General features: G+C 36.4%; 1 protein-coding gene across 1 annotated transcript in view; it reads left to right on the top strand.

Annotated features, from left to right (window-relative positions):
• Positions 1 to 12,942, top strand: part of LOC136266531 (uncharacterized) — a 28,740-nt gene extending 15,798 nt beyond the window's left edge. Inside the window, exons 8-14 of the mRNA XM_066061539.1 lie at positions 3,175 to 3,304; positions 4,086 to 4,310; positions 5,670 to 5,795; positions 7,203 to 7,259; positions 8,219 to 8,280; positions 8,335 to 8,413; positions 12,764 to 12,942. Of these exons, the coding sequence (XP_065917611.1) occupies positions 3,175 to 3,304; positions 4,086 to 4,310; positions 5,670 to 5,795; positions 7,203 to 7,259; positions 8,219 to 8,280; positions 8,335 to 8,413; positions 12,764 to 12,850 (766 nt within the window). The 3' untranslated portion in view covers positions 12,851 to 12,942. The remainder of the gene's footprint in view (positions 1 to 3,174; positions 3,305 to 4,085; positions 4,311 to 5,669; positions 5,796 to 7,202; positions 7,260 to 8,218; positions 8,281 to 8,334; positions 8,414 to 12,763) is intronic.
• Positions 12,943 to 19,427: the final 6,485 nt, after the last annotated feature.

Below are 19,427 nucleotides of genomic sequence, written 5' to 3'. Positions count from 1 at the left end.
TAGAGAGTTCAGCTAAAACAAATCAACCTGCAGAGAGATCAGCTACAAATAAATCACTTTATAGACAGTTCAGCTACAAACAAATTACCTTGTAGAGAGATCGGCTGCAAATTAATCAACCTGCAGAGAGATCAGCTACACACAAATCAACTTGTAGAGAGATCAGCTACAAACAAATCACCCTGTAGAGAGATCAGCTAGAAACTAGATACAATGCAAGGAGTTCAGCTACAAGCAAAATCACCCTTTAGTGAGTTCAGCTACAAACAAATCAACCTGCAGTGAGATCACCCACAAAAACGCACTTGTACAGAGTTCAGTTACAAACAAATTACCCTTTAGAATGATCAGCTACAAACAAAACACTTTGCAGGGTGTTCAGCTGCAACAAATCAACCTTTAGAGCGATCAGCAATGAACAAATCAACACAAATCTACCTGTAGAGAGATCAGCTAGAAACAAATCACGCTGAAGAGAGTTCAGCTACAAAAAATCACCCTGTAGAGACATCAGCTAGAAACTAGACACAATGTAAGGAGTTCAGCTACAAGCAATCACCCTGTAGAGAGTTCAGCTAAAACAAATCAACCTGCAGATAGATCAGCTACAAACAAATCACCTTATAGAGAGTTCAGCTACAAACAGATTACCTGTAGAGAGATCAGCTACAAACAAATCACCTTATAGAGAGTTCAGCTACAAACAGATTACCTGTAGAGAGATCGGCTACAAACAAATCAACCTGCAGAGAGATCAGCTACACACAAATCAACTTGTAGAGAGATCAGCTACAAACAAATCACCCTGTAGAGAGATCAGGTAGAAGAATTCACCTTGTAGAGAGTTCAGCAACAAAGAAACCACCATGTAGAGAGTTCAGCTGGAAACAAATCACCCAGTAGAAAGATCAGCTAGAAGAAGTTACCTTGTAGAGAGTTCAGTTACAAAGAAACCATCATATAGAGAGTTCAGCTACAAAGAAATTACCCCGTAGAGAGTTCAGCTAGAAGAAGTCACCTTGTAGAGAGTTCAGCCTCATACAAACCACCTTGTAGAGAATTCAACTACAACAAATCACCCTGTAGAGAAGAAGTTACCTTGTAGAGAGTTCAGCTACAAAGAAACCATCATGTAGGGAGTTCAGCTACAAAGAAACCATCATGTACAGAGTTCAGCTACAAAGAAACCACCTGTACAGAATTCAACTACAAACAAATCACCCTGTATAGAGATCAGCTAGAAGAAGTTACCTTGTAGATAGTTCAGCTACAACAATTCACCCTGTAGAAAGATCAGCTAGAAGAAGTCACCTTGTAGAGTGTTCAGTTACAAAGAAACCATCATGTAGAGATTTCAGCTGCAAACAAATCACTCTGTAGAGAGTTCAGCTACAAAGAAACCGCCATGTAGAGAGTTCAGCCTCATACAAACCACCTTGTAGAGAATTCAACTACAACAAATCACCCTGTAGAGAAGAAGTTACCTTGTAGAGAGTTCAGCTACAAAGAAACCATCATGTAGGGAGTTCAGCTACAAAGAAACCACCATGTAGAGAGTTTAGCTGCAAACAAATCACCTGTGGAGAGTTCAGCTAGAAACAAATCACCCCGTAGAGAGATCAGCTCGACGAAGTCACCTTATAGAGAGTTCAGCTACAAAGAAACCATCATGTAGAGAGTTCGGCTACAAAGACACCACCATGTAGAGATTTTAGCTGCAAACAAATCACCTGTAGAGAGTTCAGCTAGAAACAAAATACCCTGTAGAGAGACCAGCTAGAAGAGGTTACCTTGTAGAGAGTTCAGCTACAAAGAAACCATCCTGTATATAGTTCAGCTACATTTCAAGTCACCCAGTAGAGAGATCAGCTGCAAAAAAATATCCTGTGGGGCATAATGGGCATGTAATAAATATATGTATATAATTTGTATAATTACTAATAAAATCAAAAATAATTGAAGCACTAAAATTCTTCTTTAAGTTCTTTTCTTCTTCCTGTAGTGAAGAAAAAAACACATGGGTTAAAAAAGCCCCAAAGCCAGCCATAGGCCGGCTTTGCAGTATACAAATACAAAAAGAAGTGATATCTAATCAAAAACAGCCAAGCTGTAAAAAAAGGTGCGGCCCCCAAAAAGGCCATGGTGAAAAAAGATGTGAAATCCAAGGTGGCGGCCAAGAAATGGCTGTGATGGTAGGTTAATGGTTACATTTTAATAACGACAATTCAGGTGAATTTTGTGCCGCTTGGTCTTGGCACCAAATTCACCTGAATTGTTGTTATTAAAATGTAACCATTAACCTACCATCACAGCCATTTCTTGGCCGCCACCTTGGATTTCACATCTTTTTTCACCATGGCCTTTTTGGGGGCCGCACCTTTTTTTACAGCTTGGCTGTTTTTGATTAGATTTATTTTACATGACTGCTTTCAATCTTTTGCATTACATTTAGCTACAATAACTGCTTGATATCTTATTTAAAAGTCAATAGCTATAGTATTGAAGGAAGTAAGCCAATGCCTGGAAAATTGGCTAGTAATTAAGTTACAAGAAACCTCATATCTTTTATCATTTAAGTCATCAACTGACGGGTAAAGGAACAAATCACATTATAATTACCCAGGCTGCATTTTAAAATTGACGAATGGCCAATTGTCTGATCTACTATTCCACTACCAGAGACAAAAATAATGTTCAGCAGTAGACCCACCACAATATCCTATCATGTACAGGCCTGATTGGTCGTGGTAGGACAAGGTAGGACATTTCAATCAATTAAAGTCAGAATGTACTAGTTAAATTAATACCATTAACACTTGCATCAATTGGTAGTTGTTGTGAGCTAACAACTATTGCTAATTGAATAGGAGTAGTCCTAGTACATTCATGGCCATCCCTGTTGGGTTGTAAGAATGTATTGTCTCCTAGCAACCAAGCGGTAGTTATGATTAGTAGTACAAGCCATAAACCAAACAGATAAACTGTATTCCTTAGGCTCCATCCCTTTTCTTTTGATAGCTAGGACATTATGTCTGAGCAAGCTGAGTTATGGTCAGACCTGCAAACTATTTGGATGGCAAATGTCTGGTGACTGACCATTATATTTATCTCTGCACTACTCCAGCTTCAATATGGTGATAAAGCTGATTTCATAATATTAATAATGTACTATAGGGATTATGGTGATGATGATGATGATGATGATGATGATGATGATGATGATGACCTCAGTGAACTATTTCGAGCAATTACTGTAACACTGTATACCCTATGTGGGATCCAGTCACCAGGATTTTGTACAGAGGTTAGACTACTATCATAACATGAATGTATATTCCTAGTAACACACCAAGAAAACTATTAGCACAATATACGTGCCATGTCATTAGAGCTGAACAATATTACAGCTATCATTATTCACGATTGATAGTAACGATATGTCTAGCAATTATCAAAGACACTCAACCTCACCATAAATAATCCAATTACACACCACATATGTGCTTTTCTAACACTCCATTGGTAAAAATTGTTATGTATTACAGTTGGAATCTTTGTTGTGCATGCTCTACTGGACTTTCACAGTAACTTTAACTTTAACAATATCATATTTACTTCTTTTTTGACTAAGCACAGTTATGCATAATTTATCACAATAGTATGATTGCATACTATCATAATCACGATTGTTACTCACTATCATGATAATCGATAGATCACAACTATCGCTCAGCTCTACATGTCATGTTACAATATATGAATTGTAATAACAACATTGTTCTGCATAATACAATGTGGTTAGTTAACTTAGTTTTTAGTCACAATTTTACTACAATTGTCTCTTATGATGCATAAAGCAACTCCATGGGATTTTGTCACAATGGACAAGTAACTCATTATAATACGGTAGAATCATAAACTGACATAATTAATATAAAAGATCATAAACTTGACTATCTAAGGCAGTAAGGCATTACATACAGTAGTAAATATTTACAGCTTGTCATACGATAAAGTTGTATCCTCTAGCTGAGTATTGTGATACTCATGTTTGTGTTATATAGACAGAATTTTCATTATTGTAGGGACCTACTGCTCCACCTCCCTCCCCTTGTGAATCTGCTGGTTTATCACTGTTTGGACCGGGGGATAGTTGTGGTTCTGCTGTTCAGGCTATTTTTGAGCTCGATGGAAACATTGAGCTAGGAGTGACTGTTTCATTTAACGAAGCTGATGTGGCATTTAATACACTTTGCACAACCTCAGGGTGTAGGCAACGTCTGATTAATTATCTCCGAGCATGTGTAGAGGTAAGTGTAATACTGTAATAGTCCTGTGCAATGCTATAATGTGAAGGAGTATCACAAGTGATTTGAAAATTTAACCCTTAACCACCAAGGATGCCATATGGTGTCATGTTATAAATCCAAGAGCAATAGAGATGTAAACATGCTCCAACTTTCAACCAGCCATTATGCGTCTATACCACACCCCATACAAACACAGGAACATGGGTAAATGGATCCCTCGATAGTGTTAAAACAATATCCATGTAGCCTACACAAGGGAAGGGTAAGGAGAAGCAAAAGATAAGTTACGAGATTGTAATGCTACCTTTTTGTCAGGAAGACTTTAGGCCATGTATACATTTAATTTGTTCATGCGTAGTTGTGAAAAACACCTGAAAAACAGCCTTAACATGTGTTGCTTTGATTGCAAACAGACTAGCAGTGTTTATTGTATTTTAAGGAACATTTGGACACTGTTTTCCAGTGTTAGAACACTCTCACAAACCTATAGCAGTCCAATATTTGTGGTTTTATAACATTGTTGTGGTTTCCATTATGTTAACAGTAGCTGTATAATCGAATTCCTTAGACAATAGTGAACAATAAGGTAATCCATACTTTAGATTGTGAGATATGGTGATTTATATAGAGTGATTTGGTCTCTTTAAAACTTTGGCAGTGAAAGGGTCAATTACTTAACTTAATTAACAATTGAATTTGATAGAGTAAATTTAATTTTAGCAATTCAACTCATTCTGTTCTTGCTTCTGCTGCATGTGTCCAATGCCTAGTTTGCATACAATTGATATACATATCCAGACAGCAGTGAATGGGGAATGCCCTCTTGAGTTATCGATAAGGTACTGCAACACAGTATATTTTTGTAGCTGAACTACACAAGAAAACATGTGTTTTGCTTGTGTCATTTATAGTTATAGGCTGAGAACTTGTGATTAGAAGATTAGACTTACTATAGCTAGTAACAAGTAAAAATGAAATGTTATATTAGTACACTAGTTGCTTTCCTCAGAGTGTATGTAACAAACCTGTTGTTTCTTTTTGGAAGTAATATGTATTGTAGAGTGTTACATTAGATAATGAGTGACATGTAAAACGTTACATACATTCTTAAAGTAACAACCCCAATTCTGCACAATATTATAATTATGTGTATCTTAACAGAACATACGTATACTGTAATCACTGTTTTGTAGCTTTAAATTGCCATGCAATACCTCTGAAACACAATAATATAGGCTGAAACTGCTTCCTCCATCATTAAATGTTTATTCTCTATAAACTAAAGTGTTTTCATGTGCATAATAATTGTTTGAAATATTGTTTTGCTGCAATATTACACCAATGAATGTTTTCTTACAGGATGGTGATGATCCTCAACAGTCCATAACATACTACCCAGATTTTGGTTGCCGCAGAAATGATGTGGGAAGCTGTTTTGCCTTGTTGGCAACAAATGGTCCATTAAGAGCTCTGAGAGACAGTAATGTGTGTAAATGAGTTGAGGTTGCCTAAAGTTGAATAAGCTTATACAATTTATACCGGCAATACCGTATAGCCTAAATATTTCGAGGGGCGATTATTTCAAGGTTGAACAATGTTGTTAAAAATAAAATTTTCATAGATTTGCAAACACTCCCAAAATGTATTAGACTATATGGAGGTCTAAATATTTCAAGGGTAAAATTTTCGCTGATAACACCCAAAACCGCGAAATCAGCAAAAAATTTTCCCCTTGAAATATTTAGGCTATACGGTAATAGGCTAGCAAAAGCATCAAGTAGCATCATCAGTATGCCAGCACAATAGGAGTGATTTTCAAATACAGAAATCATGCATGCACACAAACAAAAGCAAATAATCAGCACATTATACACTGTAACTTCAATTCAAATAAGACCATTTAATCTTTAGCGAGTAAGATCAGGATATTCTAATAGAACAGTCACCTGCTATAATAATTTATGAATGTCTGATATAGTTCTCAAGCATCATTATGAGCATGATAGGCTTCTTTTCTCAAAAACGTATTAATTTGTTTGAGCTAGTCAAAAAATATTATGACAGATGTCTTTGATGGATAGATTACTATAGTGAATTTTGAAAAATTTCTACTTGGATAGTGTAAAAATATGTGGCCTTCTTTATATAATAGGCTGCTTATAGCCAGACTCCACTGTGTAAAGTATTATTGCCATAATTATATAAGGCTGCCAACAATGAAAGTGTGATTATACTAAAGTTTGGCAGAATTGGCAAATTGAAAGAAACTTTTCAAAGTGTTTGCTAAATGGCCATTGATATCTGTATGGCAGTCATGTGAAGATCTACAGTAGAATCAAAACCCTGGACCATCAAATGTCACACCAGAATCCTATATGCTTTTGCTGCTGCCAGCTACCTATTTCCCTTAGTTTTTACCTTATAAATGTGAACCCAAGCAGAATCTATGTAAGAGCTGTATACACGTCCCTGGTGAAGAAACCAAAGCTGTACCGACCCTAATCCTAACCTAACTGATGTTTGCCTGGTAACCATCATGATATCTTTCACTGTCTGTATGAAGCAAAGTTTTTGGTGGGTTGTAAACTCGCTATATTTATATCTGCCAAATTGTTTGATTGAGGTAGTTCACCAGACTTTAGTAGTCTTGCCAAAAATTTTAACATGTTAGAACAGGTGTTATTTGGTAGAGAGTTTAACAACCATTCAAACTTAATGGTGTACTTTACTTTTATAGTAAAAGCTATTAAACTGACTCTGCTCTGTATGTGATGTATTACTATACTATAATGTTGGTGCTGGTTAAAGCTTGTCATTACACTAAACCCATTAGTCTACTGCTGAAAGTTTTGGCTTGGTTTGGTGTGCCATGACATATTATTCTCCTTGTAGGTTTGTGACTCTGCACTGGATCCTGCTAACCCAAGTTGTGGCAGTAATTGTACACAGGTATGGCATTAATCAGTATGACAATGCTACGCATAGCCCGTAACCTTACTGGCCACAAGCTTAATTGCATATTGTAGCTTCTGAAAAGGGTAGAAGAGTGCAGTGTCATACAATTGTGTTTGATTGCTCTACTATAGTTTGCTAAACATCACCAGGATTGTAATGAAGCAACTGCATGCTAGCATATGGATTCCAAAAACTAAGTGCCTGCTACAACCCACATTCATAATTGGGATATACTGTATACGCTTTTTTTTGTTGTAAAATAATTTTCATGATTGTATGAAAAGTTATATGAAAATTTTTTACATGACATTTTTTTGCATAACTAACTACAGAAAGTTTCAACTGTGTAGCTAACACTGTAGCTGTTGCTAGCCTTCAACCAAGACACAACAAACCACGGCAGCTACCATGCAGTGCTGCAAAGAATGAGATACTCTAATAAAGCAGTCACCTAAAATAATTTTTGTTCAGTGTAAATCATACAAAAAAATTTTTACAAGGAATTTTTTTGCACAAATACAAAGCAAATTATAGTACACATTGCTCATTAGACGTAATGTTTAAACACTATAGTTGTAGTGATGCTATACCTGCTTTATTTTTCAAAGGATATTCAGATATTACATGAATTTTAATGCAATTAACTCTTTCACTGATTTTATCTGCTGGAATTCTCTCATCTTTGTATGAGATGATATCTCCTCCATCGTCTGATTACATATATAGCACACTCATAACATAAATACACTTTTAAAAATGCTACCAAGTAACTAGTTTGTTTTTATGCATGCTTTCTGATGTGTTTTCTCATAAGAAACATACAAATGAGCATGAAAGTTTGGTAAAACCAATTTAATGTATTGAGTTCTGCACTATAAAAATAGGAATATCACTTATATTGATGCTGTGAGATAATAACTATGCATTGTGCATTTAAAAACTTCATTTTGTAGGCTGTTCAAGCTGCTGTAGATGCAACGGGATGTTGTTCTTTGGAATTCACCAATGTTGGGTTGTAAGTGATCATATCTTTGATGGTGGTGCAAGTAAATTAACAAATTTCTTACAGGTCTGGTTCAGACATTAATGTCACTCCTGAACAAGCATATCAGCTTTGCTCTGTTACTAGTCCTGGAAGATGTGAACTGGTGAGATCCAGTATATACAATAGATAGTTTAACTAGTTATGTGACCGGGCCTAGGGTTTACCTTTTAAAATTTTCATCACTCATACAACTTTTATGCCTCATGCTATGGCCATGGAACTTTTAGCTCTTATTAAATGTTTAATGCCTCTACAAGTGCAGAATTCAACTGAGACATAATCTGTTGTATGATGCAATATAGTTTGTGCCCACATGCCCTGTTTTTGATATTTATAGAAGCATCACAAAGATCGGAACATGCTATAATTAATATTTTGTACTTGCTGCTTAAGAAGCTGGTGCTAGAACTAAGAAAATTAACAATGAAAGTCTTCTTGAGGTTGGATAGTTGACACCAAATTACCCTTGTGAAATGATCAGTGTAAAGTCAGAAGAGTTCTAAAGACAATTTTGTATTCCAGTGATAGGTTCTTAAAGAAAATATCAGTGACTTGTTTTCACATCTATAGACAATGCTTTGTGGGCCTATCAAATTTCCACTGTGTAAATATATAAATTTGACTGTTCTATTAGAGTGGCAGTCTATACCCATGACTAAATTACGCATTAAATGTCCACTATTAGTGTAAGCAACCTCCCTTGATTCCCTACTTCTTTTTTCTGTAATCACTAATCAAACGTAAAATTCCTAATGTTTTCTTTATACTTGTGTTACAAGCATTGACAATCTAGTTCTAGTCATGTGCATGATACATTTTTCACATAGTGGTATCATACAGTACGAGAGTACTGTATAGTAGGGACCACAAAGAATTGGGTGTGGCCCACACAAAAACATCACCCAAAAACCAGCCTCAATTTTCCCTTATGGTGATGAAGCAGTATTGGTTAGGTAAAACTAAGCCCAAACAAGCTTTCAGATCGACCCAAAACACTTTCAACAAGTTGCTATGGAATTTTAAAATATATATATTAAACAGAATTTTCTATTGGCTGACTGACTGATTCCTTCAGACAAGTGTAACTCAATAACAGCTAAGGCTACGGGCTTGATTTTTTCACTGCCTGACATCGCTTCGGCCTGAGAAGTGCCTTTTGGCATACCACAGTATGTATAATGCATTCTTCAAGGACTTACCAGTGTCCTCCTTTGTGTCCCATTCATCTTTGCTGACGACGAAAGGTGTCGATTTGGCAATAGCACATGATGGCTTCCCTTCATAACAGATATCGACAGTATTTTTCATAGTGGCTACTCTGATTGCAGAGGTGCTTTTCAAACAGTTCTTGATTTGGTACTGCTGTGTAACATGTTGAACATAGCTGACAATGAAGCGTAATGGATACTTCACTTTTCAGACAATAATTGATATAACTGGGGTGCACTGCACCATTTCTTTCTTTGATGCGGAATACAGAAGTGCTTTTTGAACATTTCTTGATTTGTAATGCTGTCTGTGTAATGGGTTGAACATAGCTGACAACGAAGCATAATGGATACTTCACTTTTCAGACAATAATTGATATAGCTGGGGCGCGCAGCACTATTTCTTTCTGACTGGTGAACCCATGCAGTATGCGTGGGTTCACCAGTCATAAGAATTATCATTTACAAAAAAAATTAACAAACAAGTACACAAAAAAATTTGGGATTTTCAACTAGAGTAGGGACCATAGCACATCGATAAAAAGTACTGAAACAAGCTGGAGTAGTGCATGATATTAAATCACAATAAGTTGTGTTATATTCCTACTGTGCATTTCTGTTATGGTATCTTGAGCACAGTAGGGGTATATATATCACTTCTTGTTGTTTTACTGTGATTTAGTATCATGCACTACTCCAGCTTGTTTCAGTACTTTTATTGATGTGCTATGGTCCATACTCTAGTTGAAAATTCCAATTTTTTTGTATACTTGTATAGATATAAACTTATTTTCAGTTATTCAAATGCTATAATTTACAGCAATTTTGATCAGTGGGTCCCACTGGATATCATACAGTACTACCATACCGTATATTAGGGATCATAAAGGTTTGGAGTTTTCTGGCCAAAAACATCACCCTAACACCAGCCTCGATATTTCTTCATGACAGCTTGGCAGTATTGGTTAGGCATAACATATGCCTCCAGCCAAGCATAAGTCAACTTTGGATAACACTATAAATTATACGGGCTTAATTTCTTCACTATTCGATGTCTGAGAAGTGCCTACAACAGCAGCTACAATGAACTCTTCTTGAACTTACCTGTGTCCTCCTTTGTGTCCCAGTTCTATTTGCTGACAACACAAATGTCTCAATTTGCAGTAATGCAATACAGTTTCCCTGTGGCTGCCTAGCATGCTTATTGTTCATATTTTCTGTATCATTACAGTGCGATAGTACTGTATGGTAGGAACCACAAAGGAGTGGGCGTGATCCATGAAAACATCACCCAACAAATAGCCTTACTTTTCCCTGATGACGCTGAGGCAGTATTGGTTACGTAAAATTAATCCCAATCAAGCCTTCAGATCGACCCAAAACACTTTCAACGAATTACTATGAAATTTCTAAAAAAAAATTATTAAATGGAATTTTCTAGTGACTAACTGACTGAGTAACTGACTGATGCCTTCAGAAAAGCATAGCTCAATAATGGATAAAGTTATGGGCTTGATTTTTTCACTGTTTGACGTTGCTTCAGCCGGACACATGCCTTTTGGCATACTGCAGTTCGTACAATGCATTCCTCAAGGACTTACCAGTGTCCTCCTTTGTGTCTCATTCATCTTTGTTGACAGCAAAAGGTGTCGATTTGGCAGTAGCGCATGATAGCTTCCCTTCATAATGGAAATTGTCTGTATTTTTCATAATGGCTACTTTGATTGCAGAAGTGCTTTTCGAACAGTTCTTGATTCGTAATGCTGTGTAACGGGTTGAACTTAGCTGACAATGAAGCATAATGGATACTTCACTTTTCAGACGATAATTGATAGCCGAGGCAAGTGGCACCATTTATTTGTTTTGATATGGTATGCGTGGGTTCACTAGTCATAACAATTAATTTTTCAATTCTTATTGTTTTACTGTGATTTAATATCATGCACTACTCCAGCTTGTTTCAGTACTTTTTATCGATGTGCTATGGTCCCTACTCTAGTTGAAAATTCCAAATATTTTTTGTGTACTTGTATTGATTGTATATAGATTCTTCTCATAGTACTCTTTATGCCTCATGCTGTGTAACAAGCAGAACATTGCTAAAAACAGAGCATAATCCTTTCATGGCTGTAGCCAGATTTATCCGGCACAACGGTATAAAACATGCGCTGAGTGCAATTCCAACACGCTAGCGCTTTTATTGTGCATTTCATAGTATGATGTGCTAACTCTGAAGTGGGCACGCCCATAGAGGTCCCGTTTCTGGGATAACTGGATAGTTCGCGCACTATTGCGGGTTTATTATATAACCCAGTAAAACTTTTCTCTCAAAAATAGGGCTATTTTGTTTATATTTGAGTTGATAGTAATGTTTTGAACAAAGATACATCGTTATAGATAGGCTAAGACAACTGGCAAGTAGCTGTGGATGGTTTTTCAGACGTGTGGCATGAATCAATCGTGTGCATATGCGCATGCGTGACACTGGATTTGTGATAAAACTCGAAGAAACCAGCCGTGAAGACGATGATTCAGTAAGGAAACAATATAAAATAGTTTCTTACACTGTAACACTTATTTGTAGATAGTTTATTAGTAGCCCCCTGTTTCTCAAGGCTGCTTTTAGTGTATTTTGTAGTTTTGTTGTCTTATAATTACTTTGTGGTTTTATTTACGTAAACAAAAACAACCCAGTCAAGATTGTTGTCCACAGCGATTACATAGAGGTATAGTAACCAAGTAGTTTAGTGTACAGTGAAGCTTATACAACATGATTCGGCGTGCCTTGTAAAGTGCGACAGGAAATTTAGCCATGAAAGGGGAGCATAATGGCCACTTCACCTTCTTCAGTAATTGATTGCATTCAGATGCAAATTAATTTTATGGCATACCTGGCACCATTCTTTTTTGATAAAGTATGCACTGGTTGATTAGTTATATTTTTTCCTAGGCTTGTCATATTTACGTTATAGAAAAGTAAACAAACAAGTAGAAGGAAAAATTTGGAATTTTAAGTTGAATTATGGATCAAAGAAAAAAGAAGTAGTGGATCAAGAAACAAGAGAGGTTGCATAGTTGCAACATGATAAGAACATACCGGTTAATTCCATCTTATAGACTGAAGTACAGGGATTAAATGTCCACTAGTACACCTCTCTTGTTAACTACCTTTTAGCTATTTTCTTTAAAATTCCTAATGTTTCCTTAAGTAGTTTTTATCATATTATTTATTTTACTTCACACAGCAAGCTGCTACTGGTGCTGCAGTGACAGAAACAGCTAATATCCTGTTGTTCTCCATCCTTTTGTTACTGATAAGTTTGATTATATGAACTAACTGAAGGCTGACTAGTTAATAATAGTAATAATAGTATGTTGTTGGTATGTGTTCATGCATAGTTTAGAATTTATTGGTGCATTATTTTTGGGATACTAAAAATATTGATTGTACTGCATTGTGTTGGTAAGAAACATCTTAGCACTTTTGAGGATGCATAGTTTCGTTTGTGCTAGTATTCACAGGATGTCACAAAGTGTTGTTGTAAACATAATTGCTTACCTTATAACTTTGTTCACTGAGTGATACCATGGCCATGAGCAACACAAGTCTACAAACACAATGTAAATATATATTTTTGTTACATTTTATTTCATTACATTAATTTTGTGATATATTGCTGCATTTGTAGACAAAGAAATATTATCAAACAATCCCCTACACTGTATGGAGTAATCACTTAGGCTATGTATACATCACCATTTGTAATTACAGCATTAAGTCAAATGAATTTAGTAATTATTAGTTTCTCATTTGTCATTATTCAGAATAGTAATGTTCTCAGAATAGGCCAGGCAGATTTAGGATGATGTGCAGAAGAATGATGATCCCTCAAACACATAATGGCTGACTCTGACATTAACAGAGAGAAGCAGTCTACATCTCAACCAGTACAAACAGTGACTATAATTCATTTCCTGTTTGTCAGCCAACATGGAAGCTAGTCTCTTATACGCTGTAGTTGCAGTTGGTCCCATATGTTGCCCAAGGATGGCTCTGTGTGTGTGGTGTGCGTGCGTGCGTGCGTGCATGCGTATGTGTGTGGTAGTGGATACTGAACTAAAGGTCAGTTCAATAAGCCGTACTGGCTATTGAACCGACAGTAAAACTTAGACAAAACAGGATCACTAAACAAGAAAAAACACAAAACTCACTTGGGGCTCAAACCCTGGACTACTGGAGCTTTAGGCAAGTGTGCTAACCACTGTGCTACTGCTGCTAGCTACCCACCTCCCTACTTTTCTATCTTATGTTACTCAAATAGTAGTCTCAGTAGAAGAATGTAACCTAAAGGTGAAGAAAAACCAAAGCTGAACCTGACCCTAACCCTAATACTACTTTTCGTGGCCCCTAAAGTCAAATGTTTGGGGCAACTACTAGATGCATTCCATAAAGTTGAATGCCCAGGGCAACTACTAGGCACGAAAATAAAAACCTTTCGGTTTAGTAACCACTTCCAAACATTTTTCTCTGCCCCCACACAAAAGACAGCATGTCTCTTCTCTTGCTCTTTAGTTACATGGCACCAGGACAATGGAGAATGTGAATAGGAGCTTGCAAATAATCATGAGTTAAACACCCTAACGTCAAAAAATGCACACTGCCTATTCGGACCCCAAAATCCCGGGCCACTAGATCAAGTCATGCACCAACCTCCTGATTAGTAGTGGCATACCATAAGAGTGGTTTAAGCGTATATAGCAAAAATATTTCTGTATTGAATTGGTAAATACTTTGCGATTACAATTAAATTTTTTTTCTAAGATGTTTTCATTTCTACTTGGGCATGAAATGAAAGGGATCATGGAAGCCTCAAAAGGAGCCATATAAGTGCCGGTTGTAGAGAAACATTTGCATGCTAGTCTAATTTTCTTTATGATGAGAGGTTGATAGAGCTTGCTTCTCTCCTCTGGATTTTTCTGCTTGTGGAGGGGGTGACACACAGGCACTCACTACAGGTAGATCTGTGACCTCGGTAAACTCTAAGTCAAGGGTCATGACCACCAAATTCATACAAAGTCAAGGGTAAATATTTCCAATCCACAATCAAACAGTACTGAAATATCGTTGCTAAGTCACAGGGCAGAGTTTTCTTCTCTATCACAGTTGAGTGATGCAATTAAGACTTTTTTTCTTTTATTTATTTGAAATGATGTTCAAAGATTGATGAAAAAGGCTCTTAATCAAAGGTCACAGTGAAATTTTGGCAGCCAAGGCTTTGACCGCGATTGCAAATCTAGCTACCCACAATGCTTACCTATGTGACACCTCCCTTGGACTAATAGTCATCAACTGATTAACATAACAATTAATCTTACTGTGATTTTATGCATTTGCCACAACAACTCATTACTAAAAAATAGGCAGTAGATACTGAACCAAAAGTCAGTTCAATAAGCCATATATACTGGCTATTGAACCAACAGTAAAAGTTAAACAAAAAGGGTCACTAAATGGAAAAAAAAACTTAGCCAGGGCTTGAATCCTGGACTACTGGAGCTTTAGGCAAGTGTGCTAACCACCATGCTACTGCTGCTAGCTAGCCACCTCCCTACTTCCTAGGGTCTAAACAAGGGGCTAGTTGTGGCCAAAAAGCTAGTTGTAAATGACTTTTGGCTAGTTGTAAAATTAATGGTGATTGGGCTAGTTGTATATAAAATTTAGACAAAACGGCCCACTTCCCACAGAAAGTATAAACTCAAAATTATATACTTACGTGTCATACCTCTTAACTCTTTTACAATTTACTATAGGGATTTTTGTAACTAAAAGTACCTCAAGATCCAAGCCATTTTCAAAAATTTTCTATTTCATGGTCTACTCTGATTAAAAATTGTCTTACAATCCAACTAGTTTTAATTTCTTTCTTACAGTTCACTAGATTTCTCTCACTATCAAGCATACTAGTTGTATGCTATGCCCTGAGTATTCAACTGTAGGGCATGTGTCTAGTAGGCTAATGTTGCCCCGGGTATTGACTTTAAGGCACGCGTCTAGTAGGTTGCCCCGAGCATTCAACTTTAGGGGATGCAAAAAGTAGTAATAGCATTAGGGTTATGGTAGGGTTCAGCTTTGGTTTCTTCTTCACCTTTGTCTTCAATATAATAGAAGTTACTCCACTCAGAGACATAATAAGGTAGCTTGGAGCCACAGAGCACAATGGCTAAGACTCTAGGCTAACACACTGGAGCTCCCAGGTTCGATTCCCGATCAAGGTTTTTGTGTTTTTTTCATTTAAGTTTTATTTCTATTTACGTGACTGATAGCAACAGCCATAAAATAAAAATGCCTTAAAGTTCAATAAAACAAGGCGTTCATGTATGTAATTATCCACACAAAAGCAGCCAAGCTGTGAAAAAATGGTGCGGCCTTAAAAAGGCTGGGTGAAAAAAGCTGTGAAATCAAAGGTGGCAGCCAAAAAATGGCTGCAATGATATTAATGCTAACAAATTTTAACAATGCACAGAGCCAATAATAAATTTTTTTAGCATTAACATCATTGCAGCCATTTCTTGGCTGCCACCTTTATGGTAGGGCTGGGGGATAGTATGTGCATATTGGAATATCGGGATAGTATCACTATCGGTATCGCCTACAGTATATCGCTTGAAAATTTACTATCGGACAGTAATTAACAAGTAAAATACGGAGAAATATCTGCAAAATACTTTAAAATAATAACTTTTTGGAACAAGAATCAGTTTAAAAGGCTGTTTAATATCTTAATTATGCAAAATACATGCATGGGTACATCCCTCCTTACAACCCTCTTTGATAGGAAATAGGTGAATTATCACTATCGTTTTACTATCGTCTACCGTGAACAGTGTCTTGATATCGTTCAGACAGTGAAAATTTCACTATCGCTCAACCCTACTTTATGGATGGATTAAGGATTGTTTACTTCTGATCTCATTATCCGCTAGTTTATTTGACTGATATTTCTATACATAAAGACAATGTGATGAAATGATACTTTATCAGACTTTTTTTAATAGGCGGTAATAAATTAATCAGTACCTGAATACAGTTTATTTAGGAAGTTATTATGCTTGTCATGTGTGGCCAAGTAATTTAATTTTTAGTGCCGAGTGTACATCCAAACATGCAATGTATGTGTTTTACAACTAATACCCACCTCATCATCATTTTAAAATAGAAAGATCATTCACTATGGTTGAGTATACATGCAGCATAGTAATTGTAACATTGCTATGTACATATATATGCGTATAATTATACCACAAACAGTAACATTACATTTTAGCAGATAAATAGTCTGGTTTTTAGTTATTGTTTCACAAATCATATGCAAGCATACATGATAGAATTTGGATCCGAAGGAAATCCTAATAAGTTACTAAGGTTTTAAATTTCTGAGTGAATCAAGTATGATAGATGTAACTTTTGTTGCTTGGGAACAACAAAGTTATGTTTGTCACATGACTTCACAACTTTTTCACCCAGGCTTTTTAAGGCCGCACCATTTTTTCACAGCTTGGCTGTTTTTTTGTGTGGATTTCACTCCTTTTTGTACTTTATTAAGCCCCAAACCAGCCTATGGCTGACTTTGAGGTTTGTTTTTACTCACATTTCTTCTTTTCTATGTAGATACAATGATGATTATTGAAGACAGACTTATAAATGTATTTCATTGTATAATATTTGATAATATATTATTGTAATACTCTATAGTATGTTCACGTTGAGCTGAATCCTGAAAAACGGCTAAAATTTAAAAGTGGATTATTTCTCAACAGAGTTAACATTTCAGCCAACTAGATGATTATTGGTAACAGCAAAGGTGTCGACAACAGACATGTACAGTTTGGCTCCATTTTAAGTTCTGGAAAGGGCTGTATTGGACACTGTACTTATATGGTTTCCCCATATGAAATGTATTGTGAAAATTTTGATTGACTGTAAATATTATGTCTAACATTTGAACAACAAGATTTTGAAATATTCTTAGCGGGTCAAACAGTACTACAAATGAGCCAAATTTCAAGATCGTGTGTAATTGCATCCATGAGTTATTAAATGTTTTTGAGGGTTCAGCTCAACGTGAACATACTATAATAGAGTGCACATTTTTTGAGGACTTCTAATAGAATATACATAGAATGTTCTAGAACAATCTAGTAGTTCTAGATTTCAACTAGAAAATTTCATGTATAAGGCAGAAATTAAGTGAGGTGATCAGCCAAGGTAGCAGTGGTTCAGTATGCATGCAGGTGTTAGGTATGGAGGTCCCTGGTTCGAACTCTGGTAAGTTTTTTTCGACATTTTTGCACAACTTTTTTACCCCGTGGTGACTGCTCTATTAGAGTATCTCGATCCCGCAATTTTACACTTGTTTAGTTTTTGCTTTATAACTTTGTCGCTGTAACTCTATTGCTATTCAAACTATCAAAAGAAACTGCTACGATTATCAGCCTATCTACACACCAATTTTCAAGTTATTTCTATCTAATCAAAAACAGCCAAGCTATAAAAAAAGGAGTGCGGCCCTTGAAAAGGCTATGGTGAAAAAAGATGTGAAATCCAAGGTGGCAGTGTCACAGTGATATATGTTTCCCCGGGTAACGTGTTTCCCGCACACATGTCCCTAGGGATCCGTGTTTCCCCGCACACATATCACTAGGGATCCGTGTTTCCCACCAAAAGCTGTCAGTGATAAGCGTTTCCCGTAACTATTTTTTAAATATTTCACCGCACACACATATCCCTAGGGATTCGTGTTTCCCAGCACATATATCACCAGGGATCCGTGTTTCCCACTAAGATATAGCCATCGTGCAGTAACTCCAAGGTCCTATGACCAGTTGCAAACAGTACGCGATCCAACCATTCAGTAGATATATAGCTATCTAGTCCATGCATATATTACATGTATATAGCTATAGTTAGCTAACTAGCTATATAGCTACTATATAAGCTAATACAATAATTATACTATTGTGACGGTCAATTTAGAAGAGACACTGTGTACTGCATGTATGAGTCAGTGAAGAAAAATAAAATAACTAAAGGTTTATAGCTAAATTAAGTTTGTGCATGCATGCCTGACTGATGCGCATTCATGTGAGAGATGTTAGGCTCTGAAGTGTCAAGCATACATGTGTGCATGTGCTGAGAGATTTCTATGTGGCATAATTATTTAATTAGCTATAGATTTGCTGAGAAAAAAGTGTTGTGAGAGATTTTAGAAGTGTCAAGCATGTGTATCTGTAGCTATAAATAGGCTGATAAGTGTTCTGCTGAGAGAAAACTGTTAGCTAGCTAAGCACGCTGAGAAGTGTTGCTGAGAGAAAACTGTTAGCTAGCTGAGAAGTGTTGCTGAGAGAAAACTGTTAGCTAAAGTATATGATATATTGAGAGATCTTCAAGTGAGACTGAGAATTTTGTGTGAGACCCTTGAAGCACCTAGCTGCTGTCACTGGTGAATGGAGGACGAACAGTATGCTGCCATCATAGGCTATTTGGATAATCAAAGTTATCCAGCTGGTTATACAAAGTCACAGAAATTTGTTTTACGAAGAAGCTGTAAAACCTACAAAATGCAACAGGGAAAACTCTATTATGTGGATACTGCTAAAGATGGAACAACATTTGACAGGATAGTATTGCAAAAGAATGAAATAGATAGAGCTTTTCTTGAGTGTCATTTAACTGCTGGTGGACATAAAGGTAGAAACGTTACCATAGCAAAAATCAAGGAGCAGTACTATTGGCCCAACTACTATAAGGAGATTGAAGAGAGGGTAATTAGCAATATAGCTACATAATGTTGATATTGTGTTGCATGTTGTCACTGTTGTGCTAAACTGTTATGCAGTTTCGCATGTATG

This window comes from Dysidea avara, chromosome 9 (assembly GCF_963678975.1).
Source record: "Dysidea avara chromosome 9, odDysAvar1.4, whole genome shotgun sequence".
Taxonomy (NCBI): domain Eukaryota; kingdom Metazoa; phylum Porifera; class Demospongiae; order Dictyoceratida; family Dysideidae; genus Dysidea; species Dysidea avara.
Note: the sequence above shows the minus strand (reverse complement) of the source record. Positions and strands in the feature narration are given on the sequence as shown.